The 17392-nt window shown below is 48.9% G+C and overlaps 1 protein-coding gene across 6 annotated transcripts in view; it reads left to right on the top strand.

Moving 5' to 3' along the window:
- Positions 1–17392, top strand: part of CRACDL (CRACD like) — a 130315-nt gene that overhangs the window by 96171 nt on the left and 16752 nt on the right. For all 6 annotated transcript variants that reach the window (XM_032352016.1, XM_032352021.1, XM_032352022.1 and 3 more), the window contains 2 exons: positions 4307–4534; positions 9868–11509. In XM_032352016.1, the coding sequence (XP_032207907.1) occupies positions 4307–4534; positions 9868–11509 (1870 nt within the window). The remainder of the gene's footprint in view (positions 1–4306; positions 4535–9867; positions 11510–17392) is intronic.

The raw sequence follows: 17392 nt of genomic DNA, 5'->3' as shown, positions 1-17392 counted from the left end.
CTGGAGGGGAAGGTCGGCAGGCGATGGCTAACTCCATTGTCACATGGCAGACCCATCTCGTACTCTGATATGTGGAGCGTCAGCGTCTCCAGCCTCAGGGGCAGATGGATGTTATAAGTTTCAGGGCCACGTGCTGGAGAGACAACTCTTATAACATATGGACTGGTTTGCCCTCTCTCCATCCCATGGTTCTCTGGCTCTCTCTGCCTTTAGCTGGGACCGTACGGGAGAACAGGAAGTTTTTAGTTCCATTCATTAAGGCATGAGCCCAATGCTGAACCTGCAAAGCACCACAGTGCACAGAATACATAGTTAGCTGCGTGGAGGCTCCTCTCACCAGGCAGGGCTAGTCTCATCCTTCTCAGCATCCCTGGTCATGTTGCTGAAAAAACAAGGTTCTGAGATTTTATTAACTGGATAATTTCATTAATTGGGTAATGGGAAACTAAAATTGGAGCCTTTAAGACTTAAAAAAAAATTGTGTAATCTTTGTTATCATGGTTTTTAAGACACAGTGATCATATTTAATGCCCTGAAAGTTTCTTAGGCACTGGTTGAGAGGGGGAAACAGTGTACCTTTTAAAATGTCTTCATATAACATCTGATATTTGATATAATGGTACCCTAAATCCCCAAAGGATGGGATTGCGGGCTATTTCATTTTTTCCTGTTGTGACTCCTGAAGCAGGCCCACGTGTGTGGTAGAGAAACTTAATGAAGATTATTGTGGTAAAATGTTTCCAGTAACAAGCATCTCATGGTACTGCCAAGGTTGTATTTTCTGATGGAATGAGTTTTTCAGGAAATGCCTAGAATTATTTTTAAAATCTCATTACCAAACATGAGGTGACAATGAATAAAACTTTATTTGGCGAGTTTTAAGGTAAAATGACATCCAACTAGCCATCTGCTAAGTGTCCTGCCATTAAGTAGAAAGCACTGGGTAGCAGGTGGCCAGCTGACAAGCTGTCCCAGGAGATGAGGGCAGGTATCACATGGAGAGAAACAACATAGGCTCTAGCAGAAATGCATGCATGTTCTCAGAGGGTTTTGGAGAGGATTATGTGAAATCTGGTAAGTCAGTGCCTCCCCTGCCTTCAGCTGGGGATGTGAAGCCTGTTGGGGACAGCCTTCCCAGAAAGGCCCCACTGGCCCTGCTTAATGTCTGCAGGCTGTTCCCGTGTGCACAAGCCTCAGCCCACACCTCGTTGGCTGAGCCCCTCTATTTGAGGACAAACACTGTAAAGCAGCTGTCACCCAGGGTTACCCCTGGAAAACCCATGAATCCCAGGCCATTTTCCCGTTGGAGTCCCATTCCTCCAATGAAGGGCTGGCCACCTGCTAGACTTTTTAAATCATTCACTTCCAGAATCATCCAGAAGCACAGATTTCAGTACAAACCGGGTGATTAGGAGCAAGCAGTGCAAATGGGAACGGTTCCAGCCCACAGATAAAAACACAGGTCAGCTTTCCTGCCCTGTCCTATCTTACCTCACAGCGTTGCTGCACTGATCAAAGACAGGATGCGTAATTCTCCTCTGAGTCAGAAAGGTGTTGGTCTTTTCAGGCCCCAAGAACTCTCGGAATGACCACAAAGACTGAGAAGTGAGAGTTGGGCGCCCTAGCAGGAAAGACCAGCCATGACAGCCTGTACAGGCATTTTGCAGGGACAGAGGTCACTGTGGTCAGAGTTTCTGTGAAGTTAAGCCCATTGCCAGATTGCACCCCCCACCCTCCCAGGGCTGGAATGGGCCTGAGCCCAGGACCAGCTGCTCAGGTGCTGCACGAGCCGGGGATCTGAGTGGAGAGGAGACAGGGAAAGTTCATTCTTTGCGTTTATAGGAAAGTGACCAAAGCCCATATCCTCACAGAAGGCATAATCGTTCTCACCTGGGAGTCACTTCATTTGCAGAAGCAGCTCATCTGGCCTGTTCTTCTGTTCTCTTAAGTCCCACACAGTCAAGAAAACAAAACCCCAAATTTTACCATGTGTATATACATATCGTTCCTCTGGACAAGGGTGGAATGAAGGATTCTTTTGACCTTTGGAATGTACCCATTTTAATGGTGACCCTCAGGGAGGACACCTGGGAAAGGTGTCACCTGTCCAGTCTTGGGTGACTTACTGAGTCATCAGCTACAACAGTGGGAGCCAAAGCCACAGGCACAGAGGAAGCCGGGAGTCTTGTCCTGTGGTTTATTTTTTTAAAAATAATTTTTCTTGCTTTATTCCCGTAAGTACCCATGTAACTGAAACAAGAGAATTAAAATAGATTATGTCCACTTATTACCCTTTTCCCCTCATTGTAGTAATAGTCTTCCTCCATTTGGCAGAAATAAACTTCATACTTGCAAGAGAATATATAAGGGACCTTTCTGTTAAGAGGGAAAATACATTTCTCCGAGGAAGTTCCCTTGCAGGGGCAGTGCCTGCATCAGCTTGTCTCTCGAACAGTGACATTCTTCTAGGGTCCCCTAGTTTAGCAGAAGCTATTGCAACATGCTCTGTGTGGGGCTCCAGGGTTGTGGAAAAGAAACTGAGAAACATGTACCCAGGCCACTGGGAGTCTGCCCACTGCCCATGTCTTGTTTGATGCCTCCTTCCCGAGGAGACCATCTTCACGGGGGCTTACTAAATAGTTGTGAAATGCCTAAAATTATGGGCTTAGGTTAAAATGTAAGCTTGACACCACGTTGCACCCATCAGGATGGCTCCTATCAAAGAAGTAGAAAATTACAAGTGTTGGCAAGGATGTGGAGAGATTGGAGCCACTGTGCACTATTGGTGGGAATGCAAAATGATGCAGCCACTGTGGGAAAAACAGTATGGAGGTTCTCAAAAAATTAAAAATAGAACCCCTGTATGATCCAGCAGTTCCGCTTCTGGGTATATAACTGAAAGAACTGAAAGTTAGTTGTTGAAGAGGTGTTTGTACACACATGTCCACAGCAGCGTTATTCACACTAACTAGAATATGGAAGCAACTACATTGCTTTATTACATCATTTATTGATGGGTGAACAGATAAACAAAGTGTGGTATCTACATACAGTGGAATATAGGGAGTCTGACCCAGGCTACAACATGGGTGAACGTTAAGTGAAACAAGCGAGGCAAAAAAAGGCAAATCCTATATGATTCCCCTTAATGTGAGGTAGCTAGAGTAGTCAGAGTCATAGAGATAGAAGGTAGTAGAATGGTGGTTACCAGGGTCTGGGGGGCAGGGGGCAATGGGTAGTTGTTGATTAGTGGGTGCAGACTTTCAGTTTTATGAGAGAAAAAGTTCTGCAGATGGTTGCCCAGCAACAGGAGTGTCGTTACTGCCACTGAACCGTATGGCTAGAATCAGTTATAATGGTAACTTTTGTTGTGTGTATACATACAAAATGTGGAAGATGAACAACACTGGGAGAAAAATGCAAACTTGACACTAATGCTGAGCACCATACAGAATAGAAGCAGGGGACAGGGTTATAGCTAAAGCCCAGCACCTCTCGGATTCTCTCTCTGCACCCTGCTTCTGTGTGCGTTACATTTGCTCATGGGTGCCCACTGGGTGCCCTCCTCCGCCTCTTCATGCTGATAAACCTCTTTGCAGTAGAACCCACTGAGACCTCACTTAGTGAAGGGGATGGCCAAGTTCAGTGGGCGGGCAAGAGCATGCTACCGTCATTCTTCCGGGGGACAACCAAAATCCCCTTTCTCCCTGGCAGCGCTTTTGCCCTTGACTGACTGTCAATGCCTCACTGCTGAGGTGTAAGCTAGCAAAATATCTGTCACACCAGATTTCTGCAGGAGGACACACGAAGATACAGAAACCTTCTGGAAAGAACAAATGCAGCTGCAGCGATGGGCTGCTGGGTTAATGGGCACTGCCCATCCTCTGTTCCAGCCTATAAAACCACCTCTGGGCCACACTCTCAGCTTCTAGAGGCAGGAGCACGCCTAATCTTAGAGAGATCAGGTGGGTCTGTCTCATCAGAGAAAGAGGCTCTTGACCGAAGTGCCTGTACCTGCCTGGAAGGCAGAGTTGTCTCACCGAGACTGCCCGGGATGCAGGCTCTCTGCATGGCCATGAAAATGAGTGAGAAGTTTGTAGGGGTTGGCCCAACATTTAAAACTCCTTTCTAAGGAAGTCCCCTAGAGTCCTCCCTGTTGAGAGACTGTAGGTCTGTCCCTCCATGTAAAGCCCAGAGATGGCGTGGGAAGCCTGAGCACAATATAAGAAGGGAGCTGATATGTTGGCTGGACCCATTTCATACTGAAAAGTTAACGTATGGCCTGCTTGCTCCTTGTCCCATGAAGGTCTCTTTAGTTTCCTCATCCCGGCCTCAGTCTCCGGACCAGCTCTTCTCCAGGCAGGCAAGCGATGCTGGCATCTCCCCCCGCACCTCGGACAGCAGCATGGCACCTGTGGCTGATTTCGATTACCCTCCAGAATTCTCCTCCTGCCTGGACAACTCTGCAGCTAAGCACAAGCTCCTGGTTAAGCCTCGCAACCAGCGGTCCAGCAAAATGAGGCGGCTGTCTTCGGTAATGGAGCTTCTTCCTATATGCAGAGGCAGGCTGCACAGGCCTGGTCGCCCCCACCCCCACCCCCTCCAACCCTGGCCTCTCTCTTCTCAGGGTCATATGCCCCTTGTAAGAAACCCCCATGATCAGTGGGACCATCTGCAGGAGCTGGAGTTGCTCTTCTTTTTCAATGAACATCACGTAGGTCTCTTTCCTGCATAAACATGCCATCTGTTCATCTGTTCTGCAACACCTCCCATGAAGCCATCATGCCCTGTGGGGCCCCTGCCTTCCCATGGCAGTGTAAGGTCAGCATAAGGTCCGCACTCCAGGCCTGGAACAACCAGGCCCTACCTACCTCTCAGACTTCTTCTTACTCTCCCTCTCTCTCAACACACTGTAGCCTGCAGAGCTGTTTCTGGCCTCAGGCCTGATGCCTGCTATATCCACGGCTTAAGACACTCTCCTCCTGGTTGGCTCCTTCTGTCTTTGGGTCTCAGCTCGGAGGTCCTCTCCCCAGAAAGGCTCACCTGACCACCCTGTGGAAAGCAGCCCCACCTTCCAACCAGTAGAGTCCCTTCCTTCGTAGCCCTGGCCACACACAGAAGTGATGTTTGTAAATGTGTGTGCTTACTTATTTACTGCCCGTCTTTTTGTTTTTTGTTTTTAAAGATTTTATTTATATGTCAGAGAGAGAGTACAATCAGGGGGAACAGAAGCAAAAAGAGAAGCAGGCTCCCCATGGAGCAAGGAGCCCAATGTGAGACTCGATCCCAGAATCCCGGGATCATGATCTGAGCCCAAGGTAGACACTTAACCAACTGAGCCACCCAGGTGTTCCTGTTACCAGTCTTCCTGAGCCCTCACCCCAGCCCTGTGTCCAGCCCCTAGAGCAGTGCTAGCTGCACAGCTGGCATTTAGTGTACATTTGTTGAACGGATGAATGAATGAGGGAATGAACAATGACAGATAAGCTGACACACTAGCTCGAACGCCTGCCTTGGGCAAGGACCTACTTAGTAGTGTGGGGTTTGTGCCCCTGCGAGGACAGAAGTCCCCCCCCCCCACCCCCAGGCATGCTGCCTGTGTAGTCATCGGCTCATAGTTCTAAGAGCCAAGAACTCATTCATGGAGTGCTTTGGATTCATAGTGCGTTCAAGGTCCACATAAGATCGTTGCCCTCTCTGCTGCACAGTGGTTACCACAATGTCTCAGCCCTGGAGGAGCTGAGAGCAGGGTGTGCGGCCAGCCTGGCCACAGAGAATGACACTGCTGAGAAAGACTTGCCCACAGACCAACATTCTCTCCTTCCTTCCCTGGAGACAAGATTGTAGGGTGGTGAAAAGCCCCAGACAAGCTAGGTGCTCAGCTAAGGATAGTAGGTTTTCCTTTGGGCATGTGGAAGGTGCTTTTTTTTTTTTTTAATTTTTTTTAAATTTTTTTTTCAAGTGAGGATTATTTTATTATCTAGTAAAAAAGGTTTTATTGTCACACTTTTTTTTTAGTACTAGGAAAGGACATCAGTGCACATTTTAAATGCCTGCCAGCAGGGGTGACTTTAGAGGAGACTAACACTGGAGACGCGAGCTGTGGTTACCGTCAGGCTAATGTGTCCTTGTGCAAGCTGGTCACTAGGGTACTTGTGTAAATGCTCGCACACCTGACACATTTACAGTTAAAGGTTTGGTGCTGTGGGACTTGGCTGGGACCAGTAACCAACCTGCCTGTCCTCATGCTGATTGGAGCCACAGGGCAGGGACAGAGCCAGCTCCCTCCGGCCTCAAGCCTGGGCTTTATTCCCATGGGGATGTCTTTTGCCATGGCAAAAGCACCCTGATCCCCAAGAGGGGCCAGAGTACCAGGAAAATCTTCATGGTTGGGAGGAGGGACCTCACAACCAAAGGGCCAGCCACAGCCTGGCCAGGACTTTGTGGCAGAGGGAAGCCCGGCTCATCCTCCAGGTGGAAATGCAGCATCCTTTCTCGCTCTCCACTGGACAGCACTGTACCTCGCCATTTTTCAGCTTGACTTAGCCCTCAAACCCAATTTTTTAATTTTCTTTTTTAGAGTAACAGAAATTCTGATATAGGCACTCTGGGGAAACATTTCTTGATTTAAACACTGTCATTTACATATCCTCCCTCCTCCTCTGCTTTCCCTTCTTGGTAGGGATTAAAACCCTTCAGTTTTTGACTGGGCAGAGGTGTCCAGCTAGTTGTCACCAGTGTCACTCTTGGGCCCTAAGGTGGAGGCCTCTGTCCTTCAGTGTTCATAGCACCCTTTGCCCTTTGGTTGTAAGGTCCCTCCTCCCAACCATGAAGATTTTCCTGGTACCTGGCCCTTCTCAGGGATCAAGGTGCTTTCCTGCATTCCTGTTCTGCTCCCAGGGTGAGGCTGAGCTGCCGTGGCCCCCTGGAACCCTGGAAACTTCTGCAGAGGTCAGGGTTCCTTCCGATTTCACTGAACAGTGAGGTTCAAGTTTCCCCCGCTTTTCTGATCCCCCATTAACATCTGAGGTTTCTTTATGCCTCCCCATTTTCACTGCTGCCCCCACTCAGGCATCTTTCTCTGAGTCACCCCCTCAGACTCTTCCTGCCGCTGTCCACATTCTGTCCTCCCTTTGGGCAGAACAGCTGTCCAGCCTGGCCAGGCACCTTCCAGCTCGTCATGGGGGAGAGGGGGTGAACCCTCTACCTGATACCATCTAGGCTCTGAATCTTTGGAGCTCTAGAGAAAAAAAAGGGGCAGGGTGGGCTTTTCTTGCCTTAAAAACTCCATCTTGGCACAGTTAAAAAACAAACCAACCTTGGCTATTAAGACCATGATATTTATTACCAGTTGGAAAAACACTTCCAAGAGTGCATTTGGCTGCATCCTTCTGCCCCACTAGAGCAGAGGTCGGGGAAGAGAAACACACAAAAGACAAAAGCTGGCTGTTATCTCAGCATTTTATCCTGCTCTCAGGAGCAGGGCCTGTGTGGGGCTCTGACATGCTGGAAGCAGATGCCTGTGAACTAAACGTTTACGCCAGCATCTTGCCCCTGGCTAGTCCTCATCCCCACCCCAGCAGTGCCAGGAGCAGGGAATATTAATTCTCTTTTAGTGGGAGCAGCACAATGATATGAGTAGCCCCAGGTTGTGGCTGACAGAGCTACCAACTACGAGTTCAGGGTCTTAGAGACTGACAATACTTCTCAGCAGTGTCCTCTGCCCAGAGATGACACAGTTGCTGCCCCGAAACTCACTCTTTCTGGTGAGAGGAGGCTGATGAGCAGGCAGCCATGACCGTCTCCATTTTGGTGCCAGCTGACCAGTGGGTCCTCCACTCTCGATTCCTCCAGAGGATTGCAGGGTGTGAAGCTGCTGTGAGGGCCCAGAGGAGGAAGGGAGGGGCAGCGGCGGTGGAGATGGAGCAGGTAAGTGCAGTCTTCCTGCTGGACTCGAGCTTGAGCCCAGGCTGAGTCAGAAGCCCCTTTGCTCCCTGCAGAGCCTCTGTTCAGCGTCCCAAGTCCACACTCCATGCTGCCTTTGTCCTGCCCAGCCCTTCACTCTCACCTCCTTGTAGCCTCCAGTGGCTCAAGGTGAGATATGCCCAGCTGAGCCTGCTTCTCAGCTTTCTGCTCCTTTTGTGAGGGTTGTGATAGTTTTAAAACGTGACCCACATCCTAAACAGGTTTCAACATCAGTGATTTCCTGTAGTAGCAGAAGGCCAGTGACACCTTTTGAACCTGCGGCTTTTGAAAATTCTTCTGTAGATTTCTTTGCACATCTTCGTTTTTTTCAATCCTGGGGCATAGGGCTGTGCCCCTTGGCAAGAATTAGAGAATTAGCTAAGGTATTATCGCAAATACCCTAGTTATCCTGTGTTCTGTTAGCAAGCAGAGGCCAGCTGGAAGATGTTAAAATGGCACCAGCAAACAACAAATGTTAAAATAGTACCAGCAAACAACAAAAACCTAACACAAACACTCCTGCACACTTAACATAAAGGAAAGGAGGTCTGCTGTCCTGAACTTTTCTTTTTTCCAAGAAGATCGAAGTGTTTTCTAATGTCCTGAACTTTTTTTTTTTTTTTTTTTTTTAAGAGTGACCTCAACACCCTCAAGCTTTTGGTCATTTTCTCATAGTATTTTTGAATAATTCATGACTACCTTGGTCTTGTCTCCTTCCTAAGCGAGCAGCAACTGACTTTGGGTACGGCAAGAAGGAAGCTGGACTAAATTTAAATTCCAGACACTTTTCAGAAGAAAATACAAGGCAGTGTTTGTCAAGCCAATAGGGCTTCAGGAAAAGAGGGGCACCATAAGCTTCAGGGAAGGGGCAAGACTTCCTCCTATAGGAGTGGAATCCGAGACTGTTCTTGGGGGCTGCTGGCAGAACACCCTGGAGGTGTGGGGACAGAGGAGCTAGCCAGTCACTTGGCCTAGAGGCTGGCATATTCAGTAGTGCGGGCCCGGCTTGACCTGAGCAGGGATTGGGAGAAATAATTTAAGACCAGAGAATATAGGACTTTTAATTAAGCTGTAAAGTTTGGACTTTATCCATCAGCTATGGTTTGGGACGTTACCTTACAAGATGTGGTTTGCCCTTCACCATGGGGCCCATCCCTGGAGAGAGAGCACTGAGCTGGGAAACTAGCTCTTGGCTGCACAGGGTCATGGAGAGAGCACCAGCTTTTCAGCTGAGCTAATAAGTTCAATCTTTACCAAGGTGTGGCCCTCTCTGAGCTCCCAGTTCTTCAAGTGCAAAAAGGAAATAATCCTTCCTTACTGGGATGAATCAAGAGAAAATAAAATAATAGGTGTAGAGTGCAAAGCACGGCAGACCCCCAGCTTATTTGGTCCCCTTTGCTTCAATTTTTAGAGCAGTATCTGCTGGTTTTGTAGTTCAGTCACTAGAATCGTTTTTTAATTTAATTTATTTATTTGATGTTCAAATAAATGAACAAAAGTAGAGATCAAAAGTAGAGGTGGGGGGAGCAGGCTCTCTGTTGAACAGAGAGCCCAATGTGGGGCTCTATCCCAGGACCCTGAGATCATGATCTGAGCCAAAGGCAGAGGCTTAACCCACTGAGCCACCCAGGCGCCCCCAGTCACTAGAGTCTTAAGCAGTTATTTCCTTTCAGGGCATAGCCACCACTGTTCTGCTGAAAGCTGAACTTGTACGGCAAGTTTCCAAAGAGATGGGTAAGGCATTAAGAAGAGACGCCATGTGTGAATGTCTGCTTAGGTGCCAGCTTAAGAGACACACTGCTTCCTTTAAACCGTATTAAATCTTGTACAAAATGGAAAGGTCATAGGCTTCCTAATATTCGACATAATAATGCTGTCTTTTGTTCTCTTTATTCCTGCAAGCGAGCACAGTCTGAATCGCTTAGTGATCTGACCTGTACCCCAGAGGAAGAGGAATACGAGGAGAAGTCATTACCCAGAGTCAACACAGAAGAGAGCCCCAGTTCAGCACAGCAGGATGCGGTACTGGACAGAAGCCCAGAGCCCGGGGGGCCAGCCGCCATGCTGCAGCCTGGCGGGGCGCGCGCTAGGCGGGCGCGGCTGCAGCACTGCCCAGCCCTCAGTGCCAGCGCTGAGGAGAAGGAGGAGAGCTTTCTTGGGGATAATCCCTCAAGCCGCCCGGCCACCCCCGAGGTCACCGAGCCTGTGTCAGGCCCGGCCCCCTGCCCCGAGTCTCTCTCTCTGCCTGAAGGTTCCCCAAACCATAATCCCGACAGTGAAAACCAGAGGGACGAAGTGTCCCTGGAAAGCACGTGTCCCCCAGCCAGGGAACCCGCTGAGGAGGTGGTCTGCGCTTCCGCAGACGTGGAGATTCGGTTATCTCCCTGTATCCCTGAGGAGGACACGACACCTCCCGAGACTGACGCTGCCACCACCTCGGAGACTCCCGCTGGTCCAGAGGGGCCAGACCCAAGTGTCCAGAAGGAGGGGGAGCTGACGCTGGAAGTGCCCGTGCCCGTGCCGGAGCCCGAGACCGAGCCCGAGACCGAGCCCGAGCCCGAGACCGAGGGAGCAGCGAAGGGATCTCCCGAGGCCCCCGCCCCAAGCCCACCGGCCCCCAAGAGCTGCTTGAAGCACAAGGCCCCGGCGGTGAGCGCGGGGCCCAGCGCGCCGCCCGCCTGCGAGTCGCCCGCGGAGGAGCCCGCTCCGCGTCCCCAGGACGGAGATGCCGCCCCCGCCGAGCAGCCCAGGGCCGAAAGGGCGGAGGCCCCACAGGGGGGTCCCGAGAGACTGGCGCCGGAGCGGAAGGTGGAGCGGGGAGGCAGCGAGCTGCGGGCCGTGAAGTTCTCGGTGTCGTCGGGCCGCGCGTGGCCGCGATCGGGCGGCGCCCGCGTGCTGGAGCGCGGCGGCCCCGCGGGCCCCTCGGCCGGCCGCCTGCCGCTTGTGAAGAGCAGCCTGGTGTGGAGGAGCGAGGCGGCGCTCGACGACCTGCGGCCGGCCCCGGAGCCCCACGGCGGGAAACCCGCGACGGCAGGCGGCAGCGGCGCCTCTCGGGATTCGGGGGACACGGCGGCCGGGCCGGGCCGAACCCCCCGGGATGCCCCTGAAGACCCCTGCCCGGTCGCCCGCGAGCCGCCTTCGGGCGACAACAGAGGACCCTTCCCTGTCAAGCTGCGCTCCACCTCTCTGTCCTTCAAGCACCGGGAGGCGTCCTCTGTCGAAGTCAGAGGGGTAAAGAGATACAGCGCTGAAATCCGGCTAGAAAAAGGGGGGTTGGCTTTGCTCCCCAAAGACGAGAAATGTCCGGCCGCGAAGGCCCCCTCCCCTCGAGGGGCACGGTCCCCGCACGAGCCGGGAAAGGCGAAGGCCCGGCCCTCGGAGCCGCTCAGCGCCAAGCCTCCCCTGCCCAGGAAGCCGCTGCTGCACAGTCGCCCCCTGCAGCCCCCGGACACCGGTCCCGGCGAGCATGCGAAGGTCGTGCCGCCCTCGGACTCCAGGCGGGACAGCCGGATGGCCGAGACCCGGTCGACGCACAGGGCCGCGGGTAAGAGCCGAAGTCGGGGTGGGGTAGGGGCAGGGCCGTGGGCAAATCCCACGTCCACGGAGTATGTCAGCGCTTGGGGTGAACACCTTGCAGGGGAACTGAGATTAAAAATCAGAATTCCTCATGGTATCACTAACACGTTTGGTCGAGTTAGAAACTGAAGAAGGGAAACAAATAGGATTCTGCAGCAGTTCAGAGAAGTCGGGAAGTTGGAAAAACATCTCGCAGCTACTCCCTGAGAGGAGATGGGCCCTCCAGGGAATCACTCAGATGCCTCTTCCATTTCTTCCCTCAGAAGCTCAGTGAGTTCCAGAACCCTGGGATATGGGTACTCTGACAGATGGAGGTACCCCCGGGCCTATACCACTTCTTGGTGAGAAATGAAGCTTCTGGCTTCTCTGTCACTTAGTGTCCTTCTCACCTACCGCCCCTTCCCTGCCCCTAGGAGGATTTTTTTTTTTCCCTGTTTAATAATCAGACTCACGTGGCCCAGGCTCATGGGGAAAGCATCCCATTTATTGGAGTCACAAGCCTTTGGTAAAAGGGGAGCCCCCTCGGGGTGGGCGTTAACTTCCTTTCCCAAAAAAGAGATGGTGTGAAGGTTGGGGCAGTATGTAAGAATCTTCTAAAGCAACTGTCCTTTAAAATGAGCAGAGATAAAATAGATGACCTTTCTAGGTCTTTGACATTTGTCGCTTTTTATTTTTGGTGTTTGAGATGAAACGAGCAATCTGTTGGAAATGGGTATTTGTGGTAGAGCTGAAGACTATTTCGTTGCTGGGTTCTTTTATTAATGGAAATCAGTGTGCCAGAAACAAAACTATGCAAAGGAGTCACATGTGCGTGTGATGAAGGCCCTGAGGAGTTTTCCATGGCAAATTTTATTTGGGGGGGGAAAAAAACAAATTTCAGGATGTTTTAAGTGGCTACTGTAAGTCTAGGACTCCACTGAAACACCACATTGCAGGACAGAGGAAGTAGGACCCCGTTCTTCTAGGGACCCCACACCCTAAAAGTGCAAACATATGAGGGGAAAATAAGCTCACAGAAAGCAATGCAAAGGCAGGCTAAAGAAATTCTTATCTTTTCTGCCTCCTTCCTGGGAAGTGAGTGAAAATGCAGTGTGTGTGTGAGTATACATACATTTACATATATACATATATAGTGCTTTAAGTTGGGAAGGTGACAGCTCTAGGCAGAAGTGCTGAGAAAACACCCTCCAAGAGCCTTCCTGATCCAAGGCCTCTTGGCTCAGTGGTGATTTTTTGCTGCTGCTGCTGCTGCTGCTGCTGCTGCTGCCCCTACATTAGGATAATCAGGGAGCTTTGGGAGAGGTTCAAGCTGGAGCTGATGATCCACTCCACAAATTGCTGGCGAGGTTATTGAAGCTATTGTAGAGTGTTTCAAAAACCCATGGAAATATCAAGGGAGGAGGGGGTTTCCTCTCAGCAGAAGAAACCCTGACATCAGCACCATCCACCTTCATGGCCTGGAATTGAAAATGTGTCTCAGGGGCTTGCTGCCTGAATGGAACTTAAAATACAGGATACTTGGGTTCATGGTCAGCACTGGAAAAGAAGCTTCAGAGGGCAGTGCTTGACACATTAATAATTTATAACTTCCTCAGCCCAGACTGTGAGAGTTAGGATTGTTTATTGTCAAATGCCTGGAATGGTCTATAAAGATCTTACTTTTTTTTTCTTTAATTTATAAAATACAATATAGTATATGTTAACAGCTTTACTTAAAAGTATAGCATAAAAGAATTGCCTTGTCCATTTATTAACATTCTCTAAGCCACAGAAATAACTGATCCAGATGAAATCCATAATGAAAGAATTCCGGTTACTTAAGGGCAGGGGTAGTGATTTTCATTTCAGTGCAGAGAGAGGAAGGGAGGAATTACTCTCATTCTGCTTGATCTCAACTCTCCCAAAGTGTGGTTGGTATTTGAGGGGCAAATATCAGGACAGGCTGTGGCTGCTGCCTGGGACCTTGGGGTCTTGGGGCTGCCTCATGTAGACCAGAGCAGAATTGCAAAGTTGGGCTGTCAATCCCGTTAGTGAAAGTGGGCTCTGTGTCTTCCCCAGATACTGGATCTGCTTGTGGTTTAATTCATTCTTATTATTTCTGTCATCCTCATTGCTCCCAAAATATAGCTGCCGGAGGCAATTAAATTCATATAAAACAGGTAATAAAAGTTTTAATAACAGTATTATTCAGTTTTCCAGAGAGGCCTTATTACTGCTGTTTATTATCTTGTGGTAGCAGGTACTTTACCCAGAGCTCCCAGATGGGCTGCCACCCCTTTCAGGGGCACACACCGTAAAGCTAGGTTACTGAGGTGTCCCAGATGGGTGCACAGTTCTACCTTAGGGACCCAAGCACTGTGTCCTCAGCACCCCTGCTTATCCTTCCTCCTCTCATCCACACTCTGTGTTCTTTCTCTGGAGACATGGAAGAACCCTTCAGTGGGGGAGGCAGGGAGGATTCCCCAGCTGTTGGAGTAAACAGAGGAGCCCAGCTTTGCTAAGTGCAGGACCTCACGGGGCTACATTGGGGTGGTTACTGCAAGGCCAGTACCATATTTGTGCTCATCAATGCAAAGGAGACTGTTGATAGGAGGCGAATGGCCCCGGGTTACCAACTTTATTCATCTGTGCAGGACATTACCGTCCTCCTGGTGGGATAGTCCATATCAGAGTCTAAATGGCAGATTGGAGAGCACCCTTCTGAGCACAGGATGAGTTAGGCAAAAAAGTTAGAGACGTTCAAGACTTTCGTGTGGAAAAATGGTAAAATACAGAAAGTATATAGAAAAAAAACATCCACTTAGGAGTCTGCTTTCTAGATGTTATCCCTGCTGGCTTTTCTTTCGGGTCATTCTTCTTTCTCTGTGTGTAATTTATATTTCATGTAGTTGCAGTCACATGTGGGATATTTTGGAGAACAGTTGGACAAATTGCCATTGTCACCTAGGGGCCTCATTTGATAATGAGCCTCCAGTCCAAACTCATTATGTCCAGATGGGGCTGGTGATCAAAGTGGCACACCCAGGTCTCTGAACCTCTTTCTCTAGACTCTAGTAGTCACTCATTATGCATTCATTCTTGCAACAAATATGTCATGTATATCTGCCATACACATAGCACTGTGCTGGCTCCCAAAAGGCAGTCAGGAAAAACATGTGGACCTCATTCTCAAGGAGCTTACCGGCCTGAGGAGGCAAGGTGGCAGCTGGATGCCACAGGAGAATGTAGACAGATGCTCATCTTGTCTTTGGCTGCTGGGGGCATTTTCTAGAGGACAGGAACTCAAATTCAAGTTCATTTGAGTTACTATGCTAAAAAAGTACAGTCGACCATTGAACAGTGCGGGGGTTAAGAGTACCAGCCCCCCATGCAGTGAAAATATCCACATATAATCCCCCAAATTTAACTACAAATAGCCTACTCTTGACCCTTTATCAATAACAGTCAACTAACATATTATTTTGTATGTTCCAGGTATTGTATACTGTCTTCTTACTGTCTTATTACTTCTATACTGTCTTATTAAGTAAGCTAGCAAAAAGAAATTTTAAGAAAATCATAAAAGAAAGTATGTTTAAAGTACTGTACTATATTTATCAAAAAAATTCACATGTAAATGGACCCTAGGGCACCTGGGTGGCTCAGTCAGTTAAGCGTCTGCCTTTGGCTCGGGTCATGATCTCAGGGTCCTCGGATTAAGCCCCGCGTGGGACTCCCTGCTCAGTGGGCAGCCTGCTTCTACGCCTCCTCTCTGTTCCTGCTCTCTCTCTCTCTCACTATCTCTGTCTTTCTGTCAAATAAATAACATCTTAAAAAAAAAAAAAACCAACTAAAAATTTTTTTAAAAATTAAAAAAATAAACGGATCCTAGCACTTCACACCTTTGTTGTGCAAGGGTCAACTGTGTTCATATATCTTGAATTCTTAAAGAAAACCAACTCTGTTCATGCCCACCTTTCTCTTTGGTCTATCATTCCCTTCACAGTCCCTTCCTGAGCAAGTATGGTCAACACTCTGGGCCTCCACTTCTCCACCATTCCTGTGCCCCTCAGACCACATATATTTTCTCGTCCTTGGTTGCCTCCCAGTGCTCCAGCCTCTCCTTGGTGCCCTGAAACAGAACATATCTCAGATTCCCACCTGTTTCCTCGAGTTCTTTCTTCTCTTGACTCCCTCACCCATAGCATCCAGCCCCTGGCCATCTGTGGGCACACCTGATTTGACATCTCAACATTCATAATTCAGTTTATCCACACCTCCCCCACCCCAGATCATTTTCTTTCTCCATTCCCCCAACTATCCAGATAAGCTAGAGATCTCCTAGCCATCAAAAAGATTTTAATATGGAAAATACTGAAAGGCCTAAAAGTTGTAAGAAAAATCACCTTGTAATTCTGCTTTTCTACAGTTACGTAAAAAGGAACTTGCATTTCTGACCAAAATGGAGTAAACCACCCTATCTCTCCCACTGATAAAATTTAAAACCCTGGACAAAATGCAGGAAGTGAATGTCAGAATTCTGGAAGGCAGGTAAGAGTGGGTGTGCTGGGTAGAGAGAATGATAGGACTCTGAAGACCTCCCTGCAGGAGACCTCCCTGCCCTTCCACCAGGTATCAGCACCCCAGCTTGGTGATTCTCCAGTCCTGCTCCTCCTGCTCCCAACTGCCACCAGGCCCAGCACCAACTCCACAGGACAGAGTTTGTCGGATGATCTTAGCCCTACTCCCTCTAGCAAGCCCCTATATATGAAAGCAGTCCCTGCAGGGTGGAACACCTTGGGTTTTCTCATCCCTGCACTGGGCAAGTGCCACGGCAGACTGGAAGCTCTCATCCTGGTCGCTGTAGCAATGGCATCTTTTAGGGCAGAGCTCTTTTAATTCTTCCAACCCTACTCAGCAGAAAGGCAGCTACCTCCACCCATAGCTGCACCTAAGGCTCAGAGCCCTTTAGCTCTCCAGAAAGCTCACTAACAGAAATCCAGTCATGAAGCTACAGCCCCTCCACAGCAGTGGCAACAGTGATAGATGTGCTGGTGGCGGTCCCAAAGGCTTCTTTCTCTCGCTACTCTGCCCTCAGGGGTCCCAGTCATGAGAGCACACCACAGTATAAAGGCTAAACCCTGGTTTCCAGCCAGAGAACTTTGGGGGTGGAAATCTCAGAAAGGAGACACCTGAGAAAGGGTCCTTCACCTATGTGTATGAAGCCCAGGACTCATCTCCGTGTTGCACCTGCGTGAGACCCACAAGAATCAGCAGAGCAAAACCTTTGAGAATTTTAACAGGACTGGATCTCAACATAAATATATGGGTCTCACTCAAAATATCTAGGATACAAACCAGAGGTATTCAAAATTCAAAAGAAATCAGGAGAACATAGAAAAAAGTGATCAGCAAATGCCAACCTTGAAGTGATCCAGACGTTAGCATTATTAGACACGTTATTTTTTATTTGTTTTTATTTTTAACAATGGTTTTCATTTAAAAAAAACTCATGATTTTGTGGTTTTAAAAAAAACTGCTTGTTTTGTGCCCTCTTATGCTTGAATATAAAGCGCTCTGTGAATATTAGTAAGAGCCACCATATGAAATTTATTATTAACCATCTGTTTTTAGGCTCAAAGCTTTGCTGTGTTCTGTTTTAGCATCATAAACTGGAATTAAATTTAGACAGAGACTTGAAAGCATGAAGTATACCATGTTCTATGAAGTAAGAGTGAGCACTCTTGAAATGAGTGGAAAGAGAGAAATTCTTTGCAAAGAAGTAGAAGCTATTAAAAAAAAAAAACAGGCATCTTAGAAAAGGAAAACATAGGAACAAAAATAAAAGAGTCATTAGAAGAAGCCAGTAGAA

The sequence above is a fragment of the Mustela erminea genome, chromosome 7 (genome assembly GCF_009829155.1).
Source record: "Mustela erminea isolate mMusErm1 chromosome 7, mMusErm1.Pri, whole genome shotgun sequence".
In the NCBI taxonomy this organism is placed as follows: domain Eukaryota; kingdom Metazoa; phylum Chordata; class Mammalia; order Carnivora; family Mustelidae; genus Mustela; species Mustela erminea.
Note: the sequence above shows the minus strand (reverse complement) of the source record. Positions and strands in the feature narration are given on the sequence as shown.